The sequence below is a fragment of the Myripristis murdjan genome, chromosome 4 (genome assembly GCF_902150065.1).
Source record: "Myripristis murdjan chromosome 4, fMyrMur1.1, whole genome shotgun sequence".
Lineage (NCBI taxonomy): Eukaryota > Metazoa > Chordata > Actinopteri > Holocentriformes > Holocentridae > Myripristis > Myripristis murdjan.
The window spans coordinates 11,803,655-11,826,293 of NC_043983.1; the positions used below are offsets into that span (position 1 = coordinate 11,803,655).

The 22,639-nt window shown below is 42.4% G+C and overlaps 2 protein-coding genes and 1 long non-coding RNA gene across 4 annotated transcripts in view; 2 read left to right on the forward strand and 1 right to left on the reverse strand.

The window, feature by feature from the left end:
* Nucleotides 1–10,694, reverse strand: part of acbd6 (acyl-CoA binding domain containing 6) — a 32,862-nt gene extending 22,168 nt beyond the window's left edge. The window contains exons 1-5 of one of the 2 annotated variants that reach the window (XM_030049216.1): nt 10,204–10,694; nt 9,916–9,980; nt 9,318–9,414; nt 5,155–5,231; nt 338–443 (exon numbers count right to left, since the gene is read on the reverse strand). In XM_030049216.1, the coding sequence (XP_029905076.1) occupies nt 338–443; nt 5,155–5,231; nt 9,318–9,414; nt 9,916–9,980; nt 10,204–10,482 (624 nt within the window). In that variant the 5' untranslated portion in view covers nt 10,483–10,694. The remainder of the gene's footprint in view (nt 1–337; nt 444–5,154; nt 5,232–9,317; nt 9,415–9,915; nt 9,981–10,203) is intronic. The other variant, XM_030049215.1, reaches the window with a different exon arrangement.
* Nucleotides 1–22,639, forward strand: part of LOC115357640 (uncharacterized) — a 249,917-nt gene that overhangs the window by 156,924 nt on the left and 70,354 nt on the right. The gene's annotated exons all lie outside the window — the stretch shown is intronic.
* The window catches only part of xpr1a (xenotropic and polytropic retrovirus receptor 1a), a 79,501-nt gene continuing 70,354 nt past the window's right edge, over nt 13,493–22,639 (forward strand). The window contains exons 1-2 of the mRNA XM_030049212.1: nt 13,493–13,872; nt 19,818–19,869. Of these exons, the coding sequence (XP_029905072.1) occupies nt 13,804–13,872; nt 19,818–19,869 (121 nt within the window). The 5' untranslated portion in view covers nt 13,493–13,803. The remainder of the gene's footprint in view (nt 13,873–19,817; nt 19,870–22,639) is intronic.

The window sequence follows — 22,639 nt, forward strand, 5'->3', positions numbered from 1 at the left end:
TGTGTCACTGCTTCAGATCGTCAAAACCTGCTGTGTGACAAGTGAGGCATCAGTTTGTCAGTAATTTTTGTGGTACCCCATTGAAATAAAGTGACCCTGAACTGGCAGGGATTAAAAGTCTTGCTACAGGGCACTTCAGCAAGGAGGATGCTTACTGCTCTGGTCCTCTGGTCTCCCTACCCACTCTGCCACCTTGCTGGTGGTAACCTTTATAAGGGCTTTACAGCGCTGTCATGGTAAGAGGCAGCACCATGGTAATAGGCTGCACAATTATCAATACCAACTCTCACATGATACCATTGCAATTTCACTGTTGCCATTGTATTTTTTTAGTTACCTCTTCATCTTTTGTGTTGACGTCCACTTTCTGGGAGCTGATGGCCTTGGTGATGTGGTCGATGTTATTTTCTCTGCAGTAGTCAAAGATGTTCTTATCCTCTTCACTGCGAAAAATACAGAAAGGCTTAGAGAGAGGCAGTCAACTTTTTTTCTTTATCAGCATCTGTAGATAAGTGTGTGTGGGCGTGCAGGTGTATACAGTATGTGCCAAGTGTGTGCATGTGTACAAAAGCAAACACCATATCACTGCAGTATTTAGCTTTGTAACACACACGTTAGATAGCACAGACATGTAATTCCTCTTTCCATCTCACACACAGGTAGCTGCCACATGTGCGTCCCCTCAGGAAAACTAGGGTATGACACACACACACACACACACACATACACACGCACACACACAAACACACACACACATCCACCATCCCAGCTCTGATTATATCTCTCTAATCACCTCCTGGCATTGGGGGCAGGAATGAGTGCTGGGGCGAGGCAGGGTGCAGTGGTGCTGCTGGTGCTGCTGGGGGGGGTAAGGAGGAGGGGGGGTTGCTGGGTGAGGGAGAGAGAAGAGGCTAAATCTCATTTAGAGCTTTACGCCTTCCCCTCCTCTTAGCCATGCCGGCCATTCAGATTAATTGAATTTAGTGCTCTATTGTCTGACAGAAACCCCACACACCCGCCGCCTTGCCCCTCCCCATGCAGCGAGTCAGTCGTCCCCAAGGCCAATTCCTCCAGCCGCTGGCTCTCAGGCCCCGTGCACCGCACTGCTCCTTCACCAGCCACAACTCTTAGGTGAGGGGTTTGACTCCCGATTGGGCCACCCATATAAATAATAATATTTGGCTAATGTTGTTTGGCTGTCAATGACAATTCTTCAGTGTACAACAGGAATGCTAGGAGTCAGGAAAAGTTGATAGCATCACTAATACGCTATTCTGTACCTTGTAAGCACCTGGAAGGGTTTTAACACCAGGAACGAGCATAGATCAGTCACAGTGAGAACTAGGGTACACTCAAATACCGGTACACTGGTTGTATTGGTCGATATCAGCTTTAACTAGGGGAGTGCAGATCTCCCCCATATGTATCCCCCCTTCTCCAGTGCTTAGACTTAATCAAAAAACAACCCCTTTTCTTGACTACCGGGAGAAGAGAAAATACGTAGGCACTGCATGCGTATGTCCTCTTCTCCGGTGCTCGGTTTTCAAAGGTTTTGAATCACCATAACCACAAGAGGTCCTTGATCACAGAATGAAAACTGTGCAAAAACAATATTAGGCGGACAGGCCCAGTCACATACAAGATTAGCTATGCACAGATACACACACACACACACACACACACACACACACACACACACACACACACACACACACACACACACACACACACACACACACACAATCAAATGTGTGATCCTCTCTAGGTTGCTGCCTGGCAGAGATAAAAAGGTAGGTAGGTTGTGGGTATCAGTCCAATATTATTTCTACTGCTGATATTTGGGTGATTATTGGATCGGCATTTTTGTGATCCTGTGCGAGTTAAGATGACTGTAAAATAAACAACACTGTAAAACTGAGGTACATTTCATACTTCATTGAAAATGTGCACCTGTGCACATGAACCGACACTATTTGACATGTATTCGGAGTTGAAAAGGGTCTTCACGTGGATGTGGTGTACATGCTGAAGAATCTCAACTTGTACAGCCTATGCAAGGTCATGCTCTCTGATTGGTTGATCACGGGTGAATGTGCGTGTGTGTACAGGAATTCAACGACATGCACGTCAGCACAGATGCATAAAACCTTCAGTGTAAGCACTGCTAGATTGTTCACATACACATCCATTCACGCTTTACATATTTGTTTCAGTCGACTATAAAATGCAGTTAACTCTTTTATTCAAAAAACACACAAACACACAAACACACACAAAAAAACAACACTTAAGATAGATATGTCTGTTTCAGTGCGAAAGCTGTTTTGCACCTGCATTTGTACTGCAATTCTTACAAATATTCATATCAGTATCAACAGTTATGGGTGGGATGATATTGGATACTGGTATCTGTCTCAAAAAAACATATCAGTTGCATCCCTAATCATAAATACACTCAAACATGGTTTCTTCCTACACATACAGCAGGAACTATGACTTAAAACTACTAACATGAGCGCTAAACACACACTATTCACTAGCAACATCTTCTTTTACTTACTGAGGCAATTCAGTCTCAAACTCAGTGGGGGGGCTTAAACCAAGTTTGCTTATTTGCTCTTTGTCATGAACCTCTTTATTTCCCTTTCTTTATCTTCTTGTCTACCATCTCTCACTTTGAGGTGCTTTCTCTTCACCGGTCTTCTCCTTCCTCCCTCCCTCTCCTCCCCCATCTCCTCATCAGCCTGTGATGAATTATGAATAACTCATTACACTTTTATCACTGCCAGGTTACGTATGAGCACATTCATTTACATACTCCTGATTACCACCACCATGTTTATTCATGAGGCTCCGGGCTGGGCTACACCCACTTCCTCGTCTGATGGCCACGGTGACCCCAAGTGTCCCGGTCACGTGGCCACCATCCGTCTCCGCCGGCAACTAATCAATAGGCCAGCTCATCAGTCTTTCGTTGATGGTCGGACAAGGCTGGGCTGATGGGTGTATGACACACACACACTCACATATATGAAGAGCATAGGCATGGGCATACACAAAAATATGTATTTTTAGGTTAAACTGCATACACTCTCACTAAAATAGCCTAAAGTATGAACACTCACACACAATCAACACCCACTGTGCATAACACAGTGAAGTAAGGGTGCATACGTGCCCACACACCCACACACACACACTCATGGGGCTAGCCTATAAACAAACACATGATTAATGCGAGTCCAGTAAACGACGTGACATCAACAGCGCCGCAATGCATGCTGGGAAGGTCATAGGCTATTTTGTCATTCTACCTGCTGGGTACCTACATTTTTGTGTATGTGTGTGTGTGTGTGTGTGTGCGTGTGCGTGTGCGTGTGTGCGTGTCCAGTATGGTGTACTGGCAGATATGTCCTTCATCCATCAGGCTAAACTGGCCACAGTACTGAAGAACACTCATCTACCTGGCCTGGGCTTCACTGATCAACACTACAGCCACACCATCCATCACACACACACATGCGCACACACACGCACACACACACACACACACACACACACACACAATCCATCATCACATCCCCTATAGGACCCTGGTCTAGGCTCTCAACACGGCCGAGTCCAGTGGAAGTCCAAGAAAACAATGAGAACTCAAATAACTCGATGCTGGCTTCCAGCACGGCGTCTGGACGACGCCTATTGCCAAACAACAATACCTGCGGCGTGTATCAGAATCCCTTTTCAATGTGGGTGAGAGAATTACAAATGTAGCATTCAAACCCTCCTCAATCACACACAGATCAGCTCACTAGCCCAGGGATATCGCTAATCAATCCTGCCTTTGTCGATACACACTCCACACACACTCCGAGATCGAGATGAGCAGTGAGCAATGCAATTAACTCCCTGTCTGGTTAACAGGTGCTTAGCTGTTTAATATGGAGCGGGCCTGTGTGTGTGTGTGTGTGTGTGTGTGTGTGTGTGTGTGTGTGTGTGTGTGTGTGTGTGTGCGTTTCCATGAAAGAGGAAATTAGAATGCAGCAGAGCAGTGAGTGTGACAGTTCCAGCAGGTTATGCCCGGTTTCGGATGCAATCATGTCGAGGTGCAAGGGTGTGTATGTGTGTTTGTGTGTGCACAAGTGCATAAGTGTGTGTATAAGCCATGTTAATGACTTCCTACTTCCTGGTTTCCCCTGGAGCATCATTGCCATTGGCTATCACCAAGGGTAAGATCGTCCTGGGAGCCTGGTGTACCCGCCTCCCTCTGCTGTACTGAGCACCTCCTCATCTGCTGCCCCCCGCCCCCAAAATGTAATTAAAAAGGGGAGATTCTGGCCACCTCTCCTCAACACCGTGCATACTAATCATTTACAGCCATTTAGGAGGAAAACCTGCAGGATTCACACATCTCATTTTCATCTCCAAAAGAGGCCTTTTTTCATTGAAATGAAGATGAGGTTTTTAAGCTTGAGTAAGTCTGCCAGGCAAGGGTAAATGGAGAATATATTTCATTAACATAAATCAGAATCGTATGATGTCTCTGGGCCCTAACTGCAGTTAGGGTCTCTTGAATACAGTCAAACACAGCATCAAGACCGGTGGCTAACAATGCCAGACTCAGGCCAAGTTGACCTAAGCATTAAATAAATGGCGAATCACAACTGTAGAGTGAGACTGGGTCAGTTCCAGTACGCTCAGGAACTGGGAAATGCTTTCAGATGCTTTCGCATCTGTGTGTGTGTGTGTGTGTGTGTGTGTGTTTGTAGGGGCTGGGCGATATGAATAAAAATAAAATGTCACAATATCTTTGACAGAATATGTCAATATCGATATTGCTATAATATTACAGGGAAGACTACTGGTACTTTTATTTATGCACACACAGGAGATTTCTGATAAACGGTCATTAGTAATATCAATGTGATGACCAAGCACGTAGACACAATAACAAAAAGCAAAAACAGGCAATTAAGTTGAGAAAATTGAATACCTTTACTGTAATGCAGCCTTTAAATCCAGTAAAGACACTTATAAAAACATACCGCAATATTACAATACCCAAAATGCTTGATGATATCTTGTCTCATACCACAATATTGATGGTATTGACATACCGCCCAGCACCAGTGCTTGTGTTACTTGTGACATAGATACCTGATCGTCTCTTCCTGGTACAGACAGCTGACTGCTGGTCCTCCTAAGCCTGACCTCTTTTCTGCTCCCACTCTTTCCTGTCAAAGAAAAGACAGCAACACTTCATGAGACATCAACCATTCACAAAGTGTCAGACAGGCAGATGCTGATATAGTCCAGTAATTTTAGGCCAAAACTGGGGTCAACCTAGGACAAATTGCAAGAGAAGCAAACTCAACTGATTTTGTATCCTCAGTTTGTCCTGAGTGAGGGGAAAAAAAGTCCCAAGGAATCCCATTGGTGGAAAGACCACATATTACCAAAAAACACCCTTTTTAACACACAGGGGAAAGGAGTTCCAAATTTGACTTTCAGATATCACTATAAAAATTCACAAGTTGATTACACACACAAAGACAAGAAAAAAAGTCAATTACAAGTTCTTTGAATTATTCTGTTTACACATGTATATGACACATTATCTGATTTGATATGCGCTAATAAGAAATATAAGGAATAAATGACAGAAGAGACATTTAAACAGTGAATTAAAAGGTTACTATATATATAGTAACCTTGAATTAAAAGCTTACTATATAACAGTGAATTAAAAGGTTACTATATATATAGTAACCTTTTAATTCACTGTTTAAATATCTGTTCTGGCATTTATTCCTTATATTCCTTATTAGCACATATCAAATCAGATAATGTGTGATATGCATGTGTAAACAGAATAATTCAAAGAACTTGTAATTGACTTTTTTTCTTGTCTTTGTGTGTGTAATCAACTTATGAATTTTTATAGTGATATCTGAAAGTCAAATTTTGAGCCCCTTTCCCCTGTGTGTTAAAAAGGGTGTTTTTTGGTAATATGTGGTCATAAATAGGTGATTTTCAAAACTTTCCGCCAATGGGATTTCTTGGGACTTTTTTTCCCTCACTCAGGACAAACTGAGGATACAAAATCAGTTGAGTTTTTTTCTCTTGCAATTTGTCCTAGGTTTTTTCATAAAATGACTGGACTAATAAGGGACTTTCAACTAAAACATTAAGTTTATAACAGGTAGTTTGGATGCTGATGGTGGGCTGCCTTTTTTCAAGGACAGACAGCAAACTCTCAGTGTATTACATTAACCAGGGTGTCCAAACACCAGCCTGGTCACATCTGGCTAGGATCATCTCCTCCCAATGAATAGCTATAGTTCTGACCTATAGTCTTTGAAATGCTAATGTGTGACATGAGATGAACTCCAAACTGTGATGTTTTCAAACTATCCGGTGAAGCTACAGACATGACCTCACTGGTAATAAAAGGGTAACAACATGCAAGAGAACAACATAAAATATATAGGGCCTTAATTTGTGACTCTTGTTAATCTTCAGGGTTTTTTTCCCCTGTGGCATTCCATATTACATTCAGTTCGGCCAAGACTTTATTACCCAGACTATTCTCCGCTCCTCCCATGTCTCACAAAAGAACCCACACAAATCTGATTTCAGAAAGTGGGGCGGGGAGTAGGGCAGAGAACATGACAAGCGGAGCAAAACAACCGTGTGCGCACTTTTGGGAAAACCTAATTCACTTCTGAAAGTCAGAATATTCGCTGATGCACTGCCCCTGCTCCTCTGCGATATAATATAATATAATGCCAGTGTCTGCACAACAATAGAGGCAGGAACAGAGGTCAAATTCTGGCTATTATTCTCCCTCCTGCTTCTCTGTCTATGCACTCCCACTTACACCGTTTCACTGAGCTGCCCAAAGAATGGCTGCTGCCATGCTACGGTGCTTTGTTAACACTAATACAATCAGCTTCTTTTCAGGGGGGGCATTTGTGCTCTTGCTGGCCTGTCTGCCGGGCTCGCTGATGCCATTGTGCATCTGTGGGGGCAAAGCCAGTGAGTGTTGCCCCGTCGTACAGCCAAAGAGAAAAGAACGTGTCAGGATTGAATGTGCAGTTTTGATGGTGGCTGACACTGACATCATTAGGGTGACACAAATATGAAGGGAGAGAAAGAAAAGGGGACATACAGGGGTGAGTGAAGGAGTGCAAGGGGTAAGGAAGAAAAGCGTGGCAAGATGAGTAGGGGAGAGGCAGGTAAGGTGAAAGTGGAGAAGAAAAAGGATGGAGAAAGTGGGGAAGCGACAAGGAGGGAAGAGAGAATAGCTGGGTCACACAGGACAGGTGGAGCACATAAGAGCTTTTTTTCCCTTCAATGCTATAAAAACACATGCCTATCTCTATCTCTGTGTGGCTAAGCAGCATGTCACATGTCTGTCGTCCTGTCTGGAGGGCACGGCGGCACGTCTCGAGGGTATCCAGACAGTCTGCCTGCATGTCTGCTCTGTGTGGCGTGAAGCTGCTGCTTTCATTGTTGCCATATCTATATACTTAAATGGATATAGCTGACAGCTGATCAAAACTCTGTCAAAACTGTCTCAAAACTCTTTCATTGTTTCACTGCATATAGGGTAGAATCTTAAGAAATTAAAGGCACAAGGAAACTAAAAATGAATTTTTATCATGCTAGCCAAGTGTTTGTATCATAATATACACCTATTTAACCAGAATTAAAAAATGACGGAGCAACTAATTTCTTATAGTTTTACATAGTTTTACATACTTTTACCTTCTGGCAAGCAGCATATTGCTACTTCACAACATCTAAAGTGACACCGGTGGCAAGATGGCATTTTAATCAGTCTCTTGGTGAATGCTACTGCAACATTTTCTGATTCAGTAACTTTGGCAAGGAAACCACCCAGAGGTTACAGACCTAGTTACGACATTGAAGTCAATATTTATCAAATAAAAACACACTGAAGCTCATTTAATTAGCAATAAATAAATAAATGAATACTCAAGTGGCTATCTTTAACAAGCCATTCTCACACAAAAAGGGGGGAAGGTGGGCACATTTATTCTTAAATAATGTAAACCTTGTTATATCCACACACAGTAAATTGAGTTCAGTATGCACTGGGTTTAATACTAGTAAACCACATATTTAACATATACTCTGATTGGTTATTACATAAAAAAAGTGTACCCTGCCCAGATTTTCTGTCTGAAAGTGACTTGACAGAGGTATACACTGTTACCAGTATAGCAAAAGATTTACAACAGCCCTGCTCTTCCCATCTGAACAGAAGAGGGTTGTTGTTGTAGTAACAGAATGATGCCGCTGTCACTGCCCCCCAAAGGTAAACATGTTCATGGCAACAGTTTTCTCCTGGCACAACCAAATGAACACACACATCAGCATGGGAGTGTGCAGGTATACAAACATTTCCTCTTATGAGAACATGCATACATACTACACACATTTTTTCAAATGCCAAACAACAAAAGTTTCTAACATTGTTCATATCCTAACATGTCAACAGTTTGAGGACAGTAGCACACTTTTCCTCTGTATTTTCCACCTTAATGGGCCACAGAGAGGTCTGTGAGGTCTTGTATTGTCAGACACTGACCTCTACTGGCAAATCCACAGTGATGTTTACCAACCAGCGGTGGGTGTTTTCACATTTTGTCAACCTATTCATCTCACAACAAAGGCCCTGATCTGTGTTGTGTACATCAGCATTCACTTACAAGGATCTAACTTGGCATCTCTGTTTATGCTCTTACAATAAACATGCCAATAAAATTCTTTATCACTTCGATTTTTTCATTGCCTACTTTAAATCACAATAATACAATGTCTAAAATAGTACAAGTGTAGCTTTGCATAGGGCAGCATATAGTTTGAAGTCAAGATCTTGTGTTAGGGCAGAACAATTAATCAAATCAAATCACAATATGGCTGAGTGCAAAATCCAAATAAGAGGAGCAGCATTTTTTTTGACAAGGTAAAATGTGTGACAGAATACTATTATGAAGTACTGAGTGATATAGAGATGCTCTGGCCTACAAATCAGTCTCCAGATGTCAGAAAACATGTTTATTTGGTAGAAACCCCAGCAAAAATCACATTACCATCATTTAAATGGTCTTTTCAATGAAGATGAAAACTTTGAAGCACAAATTAGCATTCCTACTAATCATGAATCATATCCAAATATCCGTCAAAATCACGGATATGGTTTTTTTTTTTGTTTTGTTTGTTTGTTTTTTGGCATATCTTCCATCTGTAATAAGAATTAGCCTTGATTTCTTAGCAATAGGTGGTATTACCTTGCTGTTGCCTTCAGGATCTAAAGCATTGATGCAGGAGACATACTCCTGCATTGCCTGCTCTGCATCCATGTCCCCAAGCTGTTTCCAGGCTTGCCTGTGAAAGCATCAGTGTTATTATCATCATCATCATCATCATCATCATCATCATCAACAACACTAACAGTGGAGACATAGAGCTATCAAAAGTGGGTCACTTGCCAACCACAGATGGTTACACCTGTGAGTCAGTGGCTTGCTGGAACATTATGAAAGAGGAACCTTTCTCTCTCTGTACATAGGGAAATATAAATACACACACACACACACACACACACACACTGATACAAACTGCTGCTTGTTAACACAAGCACTTGTCTGCCTCGCTCAGTCTCTCTTGAAACACACACACACACACACACACACACACACACACACACACACACACACACACATCTGATTTCATTTAATGTAGTGTCCGTTAAACCAGAATCTTAATAAACAGGCTAATTCATGCATCTGCTGCACGCCTTGCTGACAGCCAAAGTTAGTTAGTTATCTTTTAAAGCCTTGTACAAACACGATCACTGTCACTTGGTCACCATCACAGGCTGCATACCATTTTCTCTGTCCTTCAAAGTCAAAGAAGCCGGGCTTTGGTGTATTGCACTTCCCCACTTTGACCTGTGAACACACATCAAGTGCAAGTGAGTCGGTTAATCCAGCGGAAAGCAGGCCAACACAAGCCAACACGGTGTTATATGTCGTTTATGTTGATCAGAAATCATGATGGCAGATGGGTAAGGTGTAGGTCGTGCGTCACGTTTTGATCCACAGCGACACATTGGTGTTAGCGGCAGTTAAAGCTGGCCTACACAGCCGCGGTGCCACCTGATCCAGCAGTCACCTGTTTGTAGCGGGCGTACAGGTACAGCAGCTGATCCCTGCTGGCCGTCTGAGCCAGGTCTCGGAGGCGGTTGACTGCACACTCAAACTGCCGCTCCAGCTCCTCTCCCTCCAGCCGGTCCCCCATTTCCACCGCACTACAGTCAAATTTACTGAGAGCCAGGTCCGAGTCGGAGTCGGAGCCCGCTCCGCCAAGGGGCTCCCCTGTGTCGGGCCGAGCCGGGTCCGTACCTGAGCCCGTCGCTGAGTCCGGGGACGACGACGGCGACCGAGATGCCATTACAGTATTGTTGTTATTATTTATTTAAACCGTAAAGTCAAAGTCAAACCTCAAAGGCTAGCAGAGCGTAGCTGTTTCATGGAGAGCCGGGATGACTTTTGGTGGCGATTTCCTGTCCTTTTAATCCGCTAAGGCGCTAACGTCGACTATTTAAGGCAGTCGGATTTGTTTCTATCGTTGGTCCGTCTTTGGTACAGTCAGCTAAAAGCACCGACTGAAACCCCGGCTGGAAAACAATCATTCCGGCAACCTCCCCCCCTTCACTTGTCACGGCGCTGTGGTAAGAGATATACTGATATTAAAACACTGTTTTCACCCAGTATGCAAATAGTTTGAAATTCAGAAAATATTGTAGCCTTATTGTAACAAAATTAGGTTACCTGGGCACATTATCCACATCAAGTCCTCTACAAACAAGTGTCATTTATAAAGGCCCTATGTTGCTCTAGATGAGCACGAATCTATATTATTTTCTGCGTAATCTTGTAATTCCTAGAATAAAAAGGATTCAGGCTATACAACTGTAAGCTTTCCTTCATAAATTGTTAGGTAGCCTACTCTAGCGTAGGGGAGAGTGGGGTAATTTGTACCAAGGGGCAAGTAGTGCCACCCCTGTTGTCTAGAAAACTATAGAAGAAGTTGGTCATGTGACCATATATTTTTGAAGAGGCTAACCCATCCTGCAAAGAAGGGAGACACATGACTTGAGAGGTAAGCACATTTAAGTTCAAAAAAACATTTTTTTGCCCTCCAAAGTAAAATTTCCATGATCAAGGTTTTTTGATTGCTGTGTTTGAACAATTATAGAAAACTTTGAAAACAGTTCACACAGGTTTTAGTACTTTAGTAAGCTACACCATGAGTCTATACAGTTAGCATGATGTTAGCTCAAAACAGCTGGGGGATGCATTTTTTTTCAAAATGGTGGGCTTGGGGTAATTTGTGCCAAAGGGCCTTGGGGTAAGTTGTGCCAGTGGCACAACTTGTGATTATATACTATATATTACTTTATTGTATTTTATTGTTATTGTACAGTGTCTTCTTACCTTTGATCACTAAAACTATTCAGATTCAGATGAAGATGATTTGCAGATGCTCATTTTGGAAGTTTTATTTTGTTCTGGGTATGTGTTCATGTGGCGCTAGGCCTCATTATAGAAAAGTGGCCTGTGTTCTTGTTAAAATAATAAATAAATGTTAAATAAATAATTTTGTATTGAATTTATTTTGCTTTTATATAGCATTATCATTTGTGAGATTAAAATGATCTGTTTTACTTCAATTATCAATGGCGCAATTTACCCCAGTGTATTCTCTCTAATGGCACAATTTACCCCACACCGGGGGCAAATTGTGCCACAAAACCACTTTTTTTTCAAAAGCTATATTTCTCAAACAGTTTATATAAGATCCAAAGTGATTGTTCCCAGGGATGCACAACATCTTAAACTATATGTGCATATTTTAGTTGGAGGCATTACTGTAATCCCCTTGCTTTAAAGGCTCTTTAAGTAAAAATTTGCACTATTTACCTCACTCTCCCCTATATTACGGCTATGCCTATAGGCTTTTTCCCCCTGTTTGTTGGGTGATTGTTCTTATACCAGTACAGCTGATGACCTGACCCAAAGCCTTTCTGTTGCCTAGCTGTCGAAATTAGTCAATGGATTTGTTTGTCCTTGGCTAATTCTGTGACTTCTGCTTTATTATGGCCTGTTGCTGTTTTTGGTGACCCCTCTGCTGAGTTTGAGTGCCCTCGGCCATTGTCTTCAGCTCAAAATCTACATCAGTAGATTCTGCTCCCATTAACATCCGTGTTAATCCATGTTGTTATTTGCGATTGCTTGTAGGTGGAAGTTTTTCAGCTGGGGATAAAACGCATGTAGTAATGCAAACGCGCATGGAAGAATGCACTAGCGTAGCATGACCACCAGATGGCAGTATAAGCACTATGATGACGAGTCACTCGTTCACTCAGCGGCATTGACCCGAGCTCGAGGCTGCAGCGGACTGCAACCATGACACAGCATGGGCCCACCAGAGGTCCGCTAAACTCGGTCCGGGTCCAACACAGGAGCTGATTAAGCTCCTGTGTTAGGCCAACATAAAAAAATCGCATAGAACATAGAATATCTCCAGTTTTGCATCTTAGCCTAGACACTGACGCAAAACACAAAATAATATATATATTAAAGCGGTCACAAAAAATGCCCAGTTTCTCTTCAGCTCTCATTATCTTGCTTTGCTCTTTCCTTGAAGTTTGTAAACTTTGGAGAAGGGCTAGGCAACATAATGAGGCTTCTGAGAATGGTCTAAACTTTTAACAATGGCATTTGTATTTCCCATGAAACTTGAACATACCATTCTTGTAAAGTTTTAATAAAGGCTGGTTAATTTGACCGAGAATCCACTTTTCTTTGACTCTATCCCATTCCCGAAGCACAGTGGAAATGTTAACCTCTGGGATGGTGTAGGCTACAGTCTAATAAACCCTATACCAACAGGATTTACTTCTCCCAGAAATTTTGTCACGCGTTGTGTCTAATTGTAAGGAGAAAGAGATATAGAGAAGGCGATCAAAAGTTGCTTCAAAACAGCAACAGTGCAAATATCATGTTTAAGCGATTTAATTTTCGATATTTAAATTCTGAGTTTTAAATATGAAAATATCAACACTGCATTAAGTTAAAGTTAGCACTAGCAGAGAATGTATGTCAGTTTTGTAATTTTGCTTTCTCATGACCGAAGTTTCAGATGGGGCATGTGGGACAAAAACTTGATCGAACGCCATGAAATGGGTTTCAATGTCAGGCAAAATTTTGGGAATCTCGGTGTACCGGCATGCCAAGCGGTGGTTATGGGTGGGGTGGTGGGGGCAGTTTCCACAGGAGGTCCCGGACTTGGAAGTATTATATTATCCCAATAACGCCTCCTGCCACTGTGCGTTATGCTGACGCAACCACGCTGCTGTGTGCTCAATGCGATGGCGGACCGCAGTGTCCCTAGACCTGCCCAGGGAGGGACGCAGCAAAGTCACTGAGGTCCTCGCACCGGCTCCGTTATACTGCCACCAAACCACCTGTTAAAGGGAGGGAGGCCATTGTTATCGCCGTCCCTCCCGTGAAATAGTATGCGGGACGGGATCTGCTTGGAGCACGTTCACCGGGACGAGCCAGAAGTGGAGTAGAGGAGCGGAGTGCGCCGGGCTGACGCACCGTGTGCCAGCAAGTTGACCGAAATCACAAAAGTCGCGTCAGCGGGGAAAGGGGACAGTCGCACTCGGATTTACGGAGGATTGAGGGAATAGTTGCCCCGGAAAAAATGAAATTCGCAGAGCATCTTTCGTCCCATATCACTCCGGAGTGGAGGAAACAGTACCTCCAATATGAGGTAAACTATAACACTGGCTTGTATTTGAAAGAAAATGCCTTTTGAGTATTGTAGTTGTAGCATGGGGAAACTGCAGATCATATGTTGCTATGGTTATTTAGAAGACAGGAGACAAGAATCAGCATTTTTTCTATTAAAATTTAAAATTATGTGAAAGTGTTTTAACTGCAGTTTCCTGCTGTTAGCCGGCTTTTTGGAGCAATACAAAGACTGGAAAGATAAGGGATGCCCTTTTGTTTATGATGGGCAGATAGACTGCGGCTGTTGACCGCGCGTAGGGCGAGCAGCCACATTTTATTGCTGTTTGTGTTTACTGTTTTGTTTACAAATTTAGTTAAAAAACGTTTTTGAATATTCTTACTAAAGAGTGGATGAATTACATTCTGGGAGGGACATAAATCTTGTGTCACTTGCAGAGCTCATATTGTAAATATCCTGTTTTTCGAGTATCTTATTAATTATTGATGTGATTTGAATAAATTATGTTGTGTTTATTTATTTTCTTTGAAAAACAAATGTAGATACATCAGATTTTTTTTAAATCAGGCCTGCATGAATTTTTTGTTGCTGTCTTGATTTAAATTTGATTGATTCATGATTTAAGCAAGAGTCTAATAAAAATCGTTCATTATCCAACAATCCTTTATATGACTGCAATAAACCATTTTGGATTATTTTTTCCTTTTTTTTTCCTTTTTTCTTTTTTAAATTACTATTCATGTGCATTGTAAGTGAACAAAGGGGATATCTGTCAGCTGTCAGTCATGCTTTGCAGGTTAATTGTAAATTTCACCTTGTATTTATTTCTTTTTATTGGTTTAAATTTTGGTGATAAGAACACACTTTTTTTTTTCTTTCCCATCAGGATGTAGCTGATTTGATGTTTTGCAAGCTTTAAAAAGTGATGGTTGCCTTCTGCCATCAACCTACAAAGCTTTTTTGAAAAGGACATTCAGTCTGGTATTTGGTGTCTGTGGTTTTGGAGAGTGCAGCTTGAGACTGTTGGCTACACACATGGTCTTTGTTGGGTGGTGTAGACTACAGTACTTTAGGAGCATTTTCTTTTTTCGCACCCCACTTCTCCCCGGCTCACATTAAGAGCCTGAGTGCAGACACGCAGTGACAGGACAGGCTGCTCCGTTCCATTTAGCTCTATGAATTATAGACAAAGACCCTGTTCTGTTCAACCTCAGCAGCCTCCATCCTAGGCACAACATCTGCTCATTGTACTGCTTTTATACTGAAAACATGCCCTGAATGTTATTATTAAGTTTGATATTGGCTACATCAGTCATTTGGAGCTGCCAAATGAATGATATGCTGTGCTGATTCTGTGTGAAAGACACCTTTAAAAAATATAAGTGAAGTCAACAGAAACTCACAGAGATAAATTGGTAAAAAAAAAAAAAAATTCTTATGGATAACTGCGTTGGGTAGAGGATAGCTCAGCATTAGAGTTTTATTTGAATTGATAAATAAGATAAATGTACAGCCTGTGGGGGTCTTTGTATGTAAAGACTGACGCATAGTGAAACCAGGGACAGATGCTTGGCCATACCAGCCATTTTACACCTCCTGTCTTTGGCTCGGCACACAGATACTGACCTGAGATGGATGATGACTGAGTTCAGTTATATCATTGGAGCATTTTACAAATATATTTACTCCAATAACTATCATCAAAGGTGATCATACACAGGAAACTGCTGCTTGAGAACAATCATTTGTATTTTTTTTCCACTGGAATTATGCATTTTTGTATGACAGGATTATTATTTAATAATGCACAGCTGATCTCTTGAGTCAGCGGTGACTGATGGGTTATAGCAGTTCATATTCGCTCAAGAAATCATTAATGTCCACTGGAACTTAAAGTTAAAAAAAAGAGTCTAGTATGTATGTAGTCTATATTTATGACCTGTAGTAATACATATTGAACTGACAGCTTTGTTTTCATATTTCAGCATCCCATAAAATGCAGATATTGGTTTTACATGTGTGGTTACCAACTTACTCATATAGACGAAGAGAGTCTAAATCCTAACAGTATGTATGGCATTGCCTCTTCAGACTGCATTATAATTGTTGTAATGCGTCTGATAAGGAAGGATGTGTGTGTGTGTGTATTGTGTGTGTGTGTGTGTGTGTGTGTGTGTGTGTGTGTGTGTGCCTGCAGTCTTTTGTATGACCTGTATGAATGCTGTTGCCTCCTGAGTGGTCAGCACAGAGAGCAATGTGAGGCACCTACAGGTGATGGACTTCTTACTCAGATGCATAAAAACATTTAGCTGTTACATTCAGAAGCCGGCATTGCAGAAGCCCCTAATAATGCATTCATTCTCCATTAGTGTTGCAGTGGCCAGTGCAGCCCAGCTCGTGTCATATTATCAGAATTGGCATATTGCAATAAAGTCTTCTCACTCTTAATTTCTGCAGTAACAGCACACAAATCACATTTTCTAAACACTTCCCTTAAGTACGCAGCAGTACATCATTTTTTTTTTCTCCCTGCAGTCCCTTCAGTAAAATGAGCCTTCTACAGTGGCTATGTCTGCATATGCAATATCACAGCGGCCCATATCCAAATTGACTGTGGTTTGAAGTGATTCTCTTGCCTTTATGTGCCAGTTAGATTAATTAACCGACTGCCCACTTCTCACTGCCTCTCCTAGCCTCCTTTTTAGAGCATGCTATTGTGTGGAAAATTGTATCTGTCTATTCAGATTGGTCAGCCAGTTTCTATGCAGAGGAGACGGATGCGGCAGAGTGGCTATGCCAGCAAAAACAGCCTTTAGTTAGTACGACACTTCATTGGAACATGGATGCATTGACAAGGGGATTGAGTGATAGAGTAATTAGGTGTGTGGGTTATCCTGTTGGGCCGTCGTTATAAGCCCGTATGCTAAATGGCTGTTTAGTATGGGAGTGTGCAAGCGCTGCAGACTGAGGCCACTGCTATATAACAAAGATGTTAAATTGGCTCATAATGTGTGATAGAGATAGAAAAGATTTGCCTCTTGATTTAATAGAGCTATAAATTGCAAAATGTGAATAGTTTTTTACCAGCTTTGATTGATGACTGTTGGGTTATTCTTAGTGTCTCTATCTGACTTACTGCGGTTAATTTAATTTCTCCCCTTATGCTCCACATAGCACAAGGGTTTCTTTGTTATGCAAAAAACTTGCTTGTATTACAGTGTCTTAGACCTGCCTTGTCAATCAGGGGTGGAGGCGGCTGAAGTCAAATGTACTTAATTGTTGCACTGAACATTAGAGGCAGGGAAAACGTGAGGGGTGTGTGTGTGTGTATGTGTGTGTGTATGATGTGTGTGTGGGCGAGAGAGTAAGGCCCCTTACGTTTTTACCTGTGCAGTCTAATCACTTGTGTGGGTTCAGATGAGTGGGAGGAGAATGCTTGTGGAGACTCACATTTACAATTCAAACTAGCAAGATGATATTATTCAGATGAAAAGCAGGTGCCTGTGTGCTACACGGAAAAGGTTTCAGTGAGCGATTGTTGATTAAATTCAAAGGTTGAAGCCTTGTCTTTCTTTTTGTTACATGTGCTCTGAATTGTGAATATCGCTGAAATCATCTATACTCCGTGTTCTGAATCTGTGATTTATGGTTGTGTTGTACAATATGGACATTATGTATACAACAGGGATGGCATGGCAACTGCTGAGAACCCGCTTTCTTACTCCTCCCTCCTTCCCTCCATCCCTCACCTCATCCTTCCTCCCCCACTGGGAGGACATCTGGTCCCAGACCAGACCTGCCCTCTGCTCCCCTCCTCCCTTCCTTTTCTCCACCCTTTTTCCTCCACTCAGGGATCCACTCAGGCACAGATCTAGGGATTCATCTGATCCACAATTGGCATTTTATTCTGATTAGAGATCTCTTCAGACAGACAAACTAAGCTCTGCTGGATCTATAGCGCACACTCTGCGATCGTCTCAAGCACAGGGATAAGGATCTCAAGCATGTAAGAGGAGTATGGGTCTATGACTTGACCATCTAGCACTCAAACACTCTGTTAAATACTCCACTCAACATGTCGCAGCAATTCAAGGATTAGATTGTATTGACAATACTCAGTCTTCTGGACACTCTGCAGTGCATGCTTCAGTCTATTGCAGTCACACAAATGTGGTACTTGCGGTACATGCGTGTTGGTTTAGTGTGTAAGCACCGTAATCACATTAACGCGCAGCCATTCCAACTGATGGTCCCATTAGGATTGGCTTAGTTATTGTCTACAGGTTCCATCACTGTTAACTGCTGCCAAGCCTGTAGGTTTGTCCTGATTCCCCAAAGAGCCATCCTGCCCCTTTTCCCGTTACTGCCATCACCATGGCAATGCCTCCATCATGATAAACGCCTCCCTGTCTGAATGTCTATTTCCCAGCTATAAGCCAGGGCCTTCCTTGTGTTACATAGATTAGCCAGGACCAGGAGCTGCTACAGGACAGAGTGTATGTATAGTCTCCTGAGGGCTTTATGAGACAAGATACAGACTACGAATGAAATGTTTGTCTCTTGGATTAGGCCTCAGCATTAGATCTGTGGTTCACAGAGGAACTCAGGTCTGTGAACTGAAATATCAGCAATACACCACCTTCTCTGTATTCCAGAGCATACAGGCTGATAATAACACACAGTGGGTTCTGAGTGGTTCCCACCCACATCCAGGATTAGTCACCCTGCTCTCGTTGTCATGCAACAAAGCAGGTTCTATAGGAAGGTCTGGTCAGAGAGAGGTTTGATGTGTTCACAGGATAAAGACATAACAGCTCTGTAGTGGCTGTTGCTGCTATCAAGGAAGGCAGTGGATTGAGATGACTGAACCAGACCTGATTTTTAGTGAGCACATTTTATTTACATAATGATTCATGCAAATGAGAGTTAACAGATTGTGATGTCGCCAAAATGATAGAGTGGTATTTTCTGAACCTTTTAAAGACGCTGATTTAATGATTTTGTGCTTCACAATAATAAAAGTCGAAAAAGTTTAAAAGGCAGCAAACTTTCTCTCAAATCTGTAATATTGCTGCGGCAATTCAGTCCCAAAGACATCGTTATCTAGAGAGACAGTATTTAATTCCAGTCTTTTCTCTGAATACCACTGACATCATGTTCAAATGAGCCGACACGTAATTATCTGTCTCTTTCCATTATCTACGAGGTCAGTCAGATTGCAGAGGAGCAACCTCATTTAACCACTATTTCTCTCTCTCTCTCTCTCTCTCTCTCTCTCTCTCTCTCTCTCTCTCTCTCTCTCTCTCTCTCTCTCTCTCTCTCTCTCTCTCTCCTCTCTATGCTGTTTATTTGGAAAGATGTGCAACTTGATAGAGAAATGGTTTCGATCAAAGTCAATACTCCAGTCAAAGTGTAACCATACTCTGTAATTCACTCTATTGCTATTTGTTTAAAAAGTCCACAGTTACTACTTTGCTATTACTTTCATTACCTTCCAGTTTGTGCATTGTTCATTGTGTTAGCAGCTGCATGGCTATTGCTTTAATATCTCCATATGGAAATGAAGAGTTTAGTGGATGGCTCTCAGATGGCCTAAGATTATTTAAATGTTGCTGTAAAAGCAGATGGTGCGAATGATGCTGCTGAGGACTGCAGGTCCATTCTGACAGCGTTCTGTCTCTCACTTATTGCACATCCTTACACATTCTTCCACTGACAGCCATTTGATCTGATGTGGATCTGACTTGGCCATTTTTTGACCTTCTAATATATTAGTCCAACTACATCACCCTACAGTTGCATATACTGTAATCCTCAAAGTGCATGCGCTCTATGGACATACATTAATATAAACTGGCAAAAGTACATCAGCATTTCTCGTCGGTCGGTCTCATGGGTTGCTTAAATGAGCATCTGCGGATTGTTGATGACTTGCCAAGTGATTCTATATCTCGTTCCCTCATCAGGCATTCAAGGACATGCTGTATGCTGCCCAGGACCAAGCCCCGTCCATAGAAGGTAAGGAAACTCCCTGTCTAGACACACAAACACATAGACTCACATTGCCGTACTCAGTGCCCTCTGCCCAGGGCCAGTGTGGGCACCCTTCATCTTCCTAAAAATAGGTGGACATCATTGCCATCCTGCAGCCAGTCACTTCTCACCATGACTCATTCAGACTTGGATCAGATGGCAAATTATAGTACTTAGCATTTTAATCAGCCTGAAGTAATGGATTGGGATTGCCACACACAGTTGGAAAACAACACTGCACAGAACACAGTGTTTTCTGCTGTCATTCTTGTTGTGCACTTGTTGGTGCTGAAATGTCATTTGACCCCATCTGAAATGCCCCGATGCAGTAGATGCTGTCCAGATGCTCACCTTGAAATCAGACAAAGGCTAAAAAAGATTTGCACAACAGCTCTTGCCCCAGCTGTGGGTTCAACATGGCAGAGCAGAGTCTGCAATCAGTGACCCGCGGTGTGTTGCTAGTCAGCCCAGCAAAGAAAAGGAAGCACTCTGGCTATAATTAATCTTTGGCATCAGGCTGTAAGTGAGGCATGACGAAGGAAAGAGCGTAAATGATTTGTTTTTAATTTAGACATGCGTCGGTGGGAGTAAACAGCGTTCTTTGGTTGCAGACCGGAGGCGCAGTTAGTGACTTCGGTGACGTCAGGCCGAAGCTGTGTGGCTGGAAAGTGTGTGAGACTAAACCTTAGACTTTCCCAGAATACAGTATATGCAGAACTCAACTTGAGCTACCATGCTTGCATTCCTTGCATGAAACAAGTGTGTGTGCAATGTTTGAGTGTGTGTGTCTCTGGGTGTGTGTGCGGTCATAGATTTCCAGTGTGGTGCAACATGCCCCTCACAGAGCTGCGTCTCCCAGAGCTCAGTTCCAGCTGAGCAGACTTGAAGTGGATGGGCGTTTGATGTGTGTTCTTTCCATGAGAGACAAAGACGTTATGCACAGGGTCTGAGCTCTATCAGTGTGTGTGTGTGCATGCGTGTGTGTGAGGGTGTGTGTGTCAGATTCATGCATATATGTGTGCTTTGAGAGTGAAAGAGAAAGAGGAAGAGAGAGAGACCTTTATTGATCCTGTCTTCCTCCGCAGTAGGCATGACGGAAAATTTCCAGTATGTGCCTGTGCGTCTCCATTAGTTTCACTGCTTCCCAGATATACAATATATACAAAACTTCTAGAGAACATACGTCTTGTTAGGTGATAACATACGAGCCGTGTCTGTCCTGTAAGCACCGGTCTCCAGAGGGTGTTAGCTGTGCCGGATGAGCTCAACATGGATGATAAATCATTTCCTGTCTCCAGTCTGTGCCGCACTCATAGGTCACCGCTCTGTTGCTGCCAGCTTGTCTTGTGATAGGTGCGCGGCTCTTATAAATACAGACGGGGTCAATCAATCAATCAGCAGACTCGGTCTCGGTTATGGCACTCATTCATCTGGTGTCCACAGCTGGCTTGATGTGTGATCCTCCACCGTTCCACCGATCAGTCAAATTGATTGTACGCTTTTCACACTTTTGTCACAGAGTATGCCAAATCATGAAGACTGGACTCAGACAGGTGTAAAAAAAAATGTTAGGGTAGAAGAAATCATTTGTGGCAAACAGAAAAAAAGGATTTCTGGTTGCTCCATATGATCAAACAAAGATCCAAAAATGTGTCAGGTGCTCTTGGAATAGGGGGAGTCCAATATCAGGATACATAATGAGGAAGGAAATATTAAAAAGCCTTTATTGTAGTGGCTAATTCATTAAAAAAGCCAACATGTTTTGACCGCTGTCAGGTAATTTGTTGTTACATTTCCTGATATTTGGAGTGCCTGGATCGCCCTCTTGTTTGAAACCATTTGTTGACTCAGACAGGTGCTTTGTTGCTCTGAGGGATAGAGAGAAAGACCATGTGATGAGAACAGCAGCGAGATTAGACAAATAGAGTTATTGAGCCCCATCAAGCACGTTCAAGGTCCAAGGTTCAAGGTTCAAGGTTTCATTATTAGTACCAAAGGGTATATTAAATTTGTCGTGCAGATGGGAGATTAAGCATTTCAGAGTGTAAAACAAGACATCACAGCGATACAGAGTCTCAAGACATGAAAACAAAATACATTAAAACGAGTATCTCCTGCGGCTGACGCTTTGTTGACTTATCATAAGAGAAACAAGATTAGCAGACGTTATAAAATACAAGCTTACCAAAGCACTTTCTTCTCGCACCCTCTAGACCCCCTCTGTCAGGTTTGATCAAATTTAAACCTTGATAATTTTATTAAATCTGCTCCCACAGTGAAAGAGTAATTATATGGATTTGATTCAACGGTGAATTCATTTCTCTCTCTCTCTCTCTCTCTCTCTCTCTCTCTCTCTCTCTCTCTCTCTCTCTCTCTCTCTCTCTCTCGCTCAGTCTTGATGAAAAACGAGCACTTTTGGTATTCGCAGGATGTTTCCCTTGCCTGAGGGAGACAACTTACAGGGCTATGGCTACTTGCTCAGCCATTCCCTCTGCTCTCTCTCAGTAGCCTGCCCTACCTGAAACAGCTTTACAGTAGAAAGACGCCACACTGAGCAGGCAGCACTTCAAAGGCTCAGTCAGGGTCTCTCTGTACAGTTTGGTTATCAGATTGTCAGGCTGTCACTCCAGTACTTCAGCCTGACGAATCTATTATTGCAGTGTTTTATGGAGCAGCAGGAGAGGAGAGGAAGTGGGCATCGTAAGTCGCCTGTCCTCTGAATTTAAGAGCATGAATAAACTGTGTTATGGATATC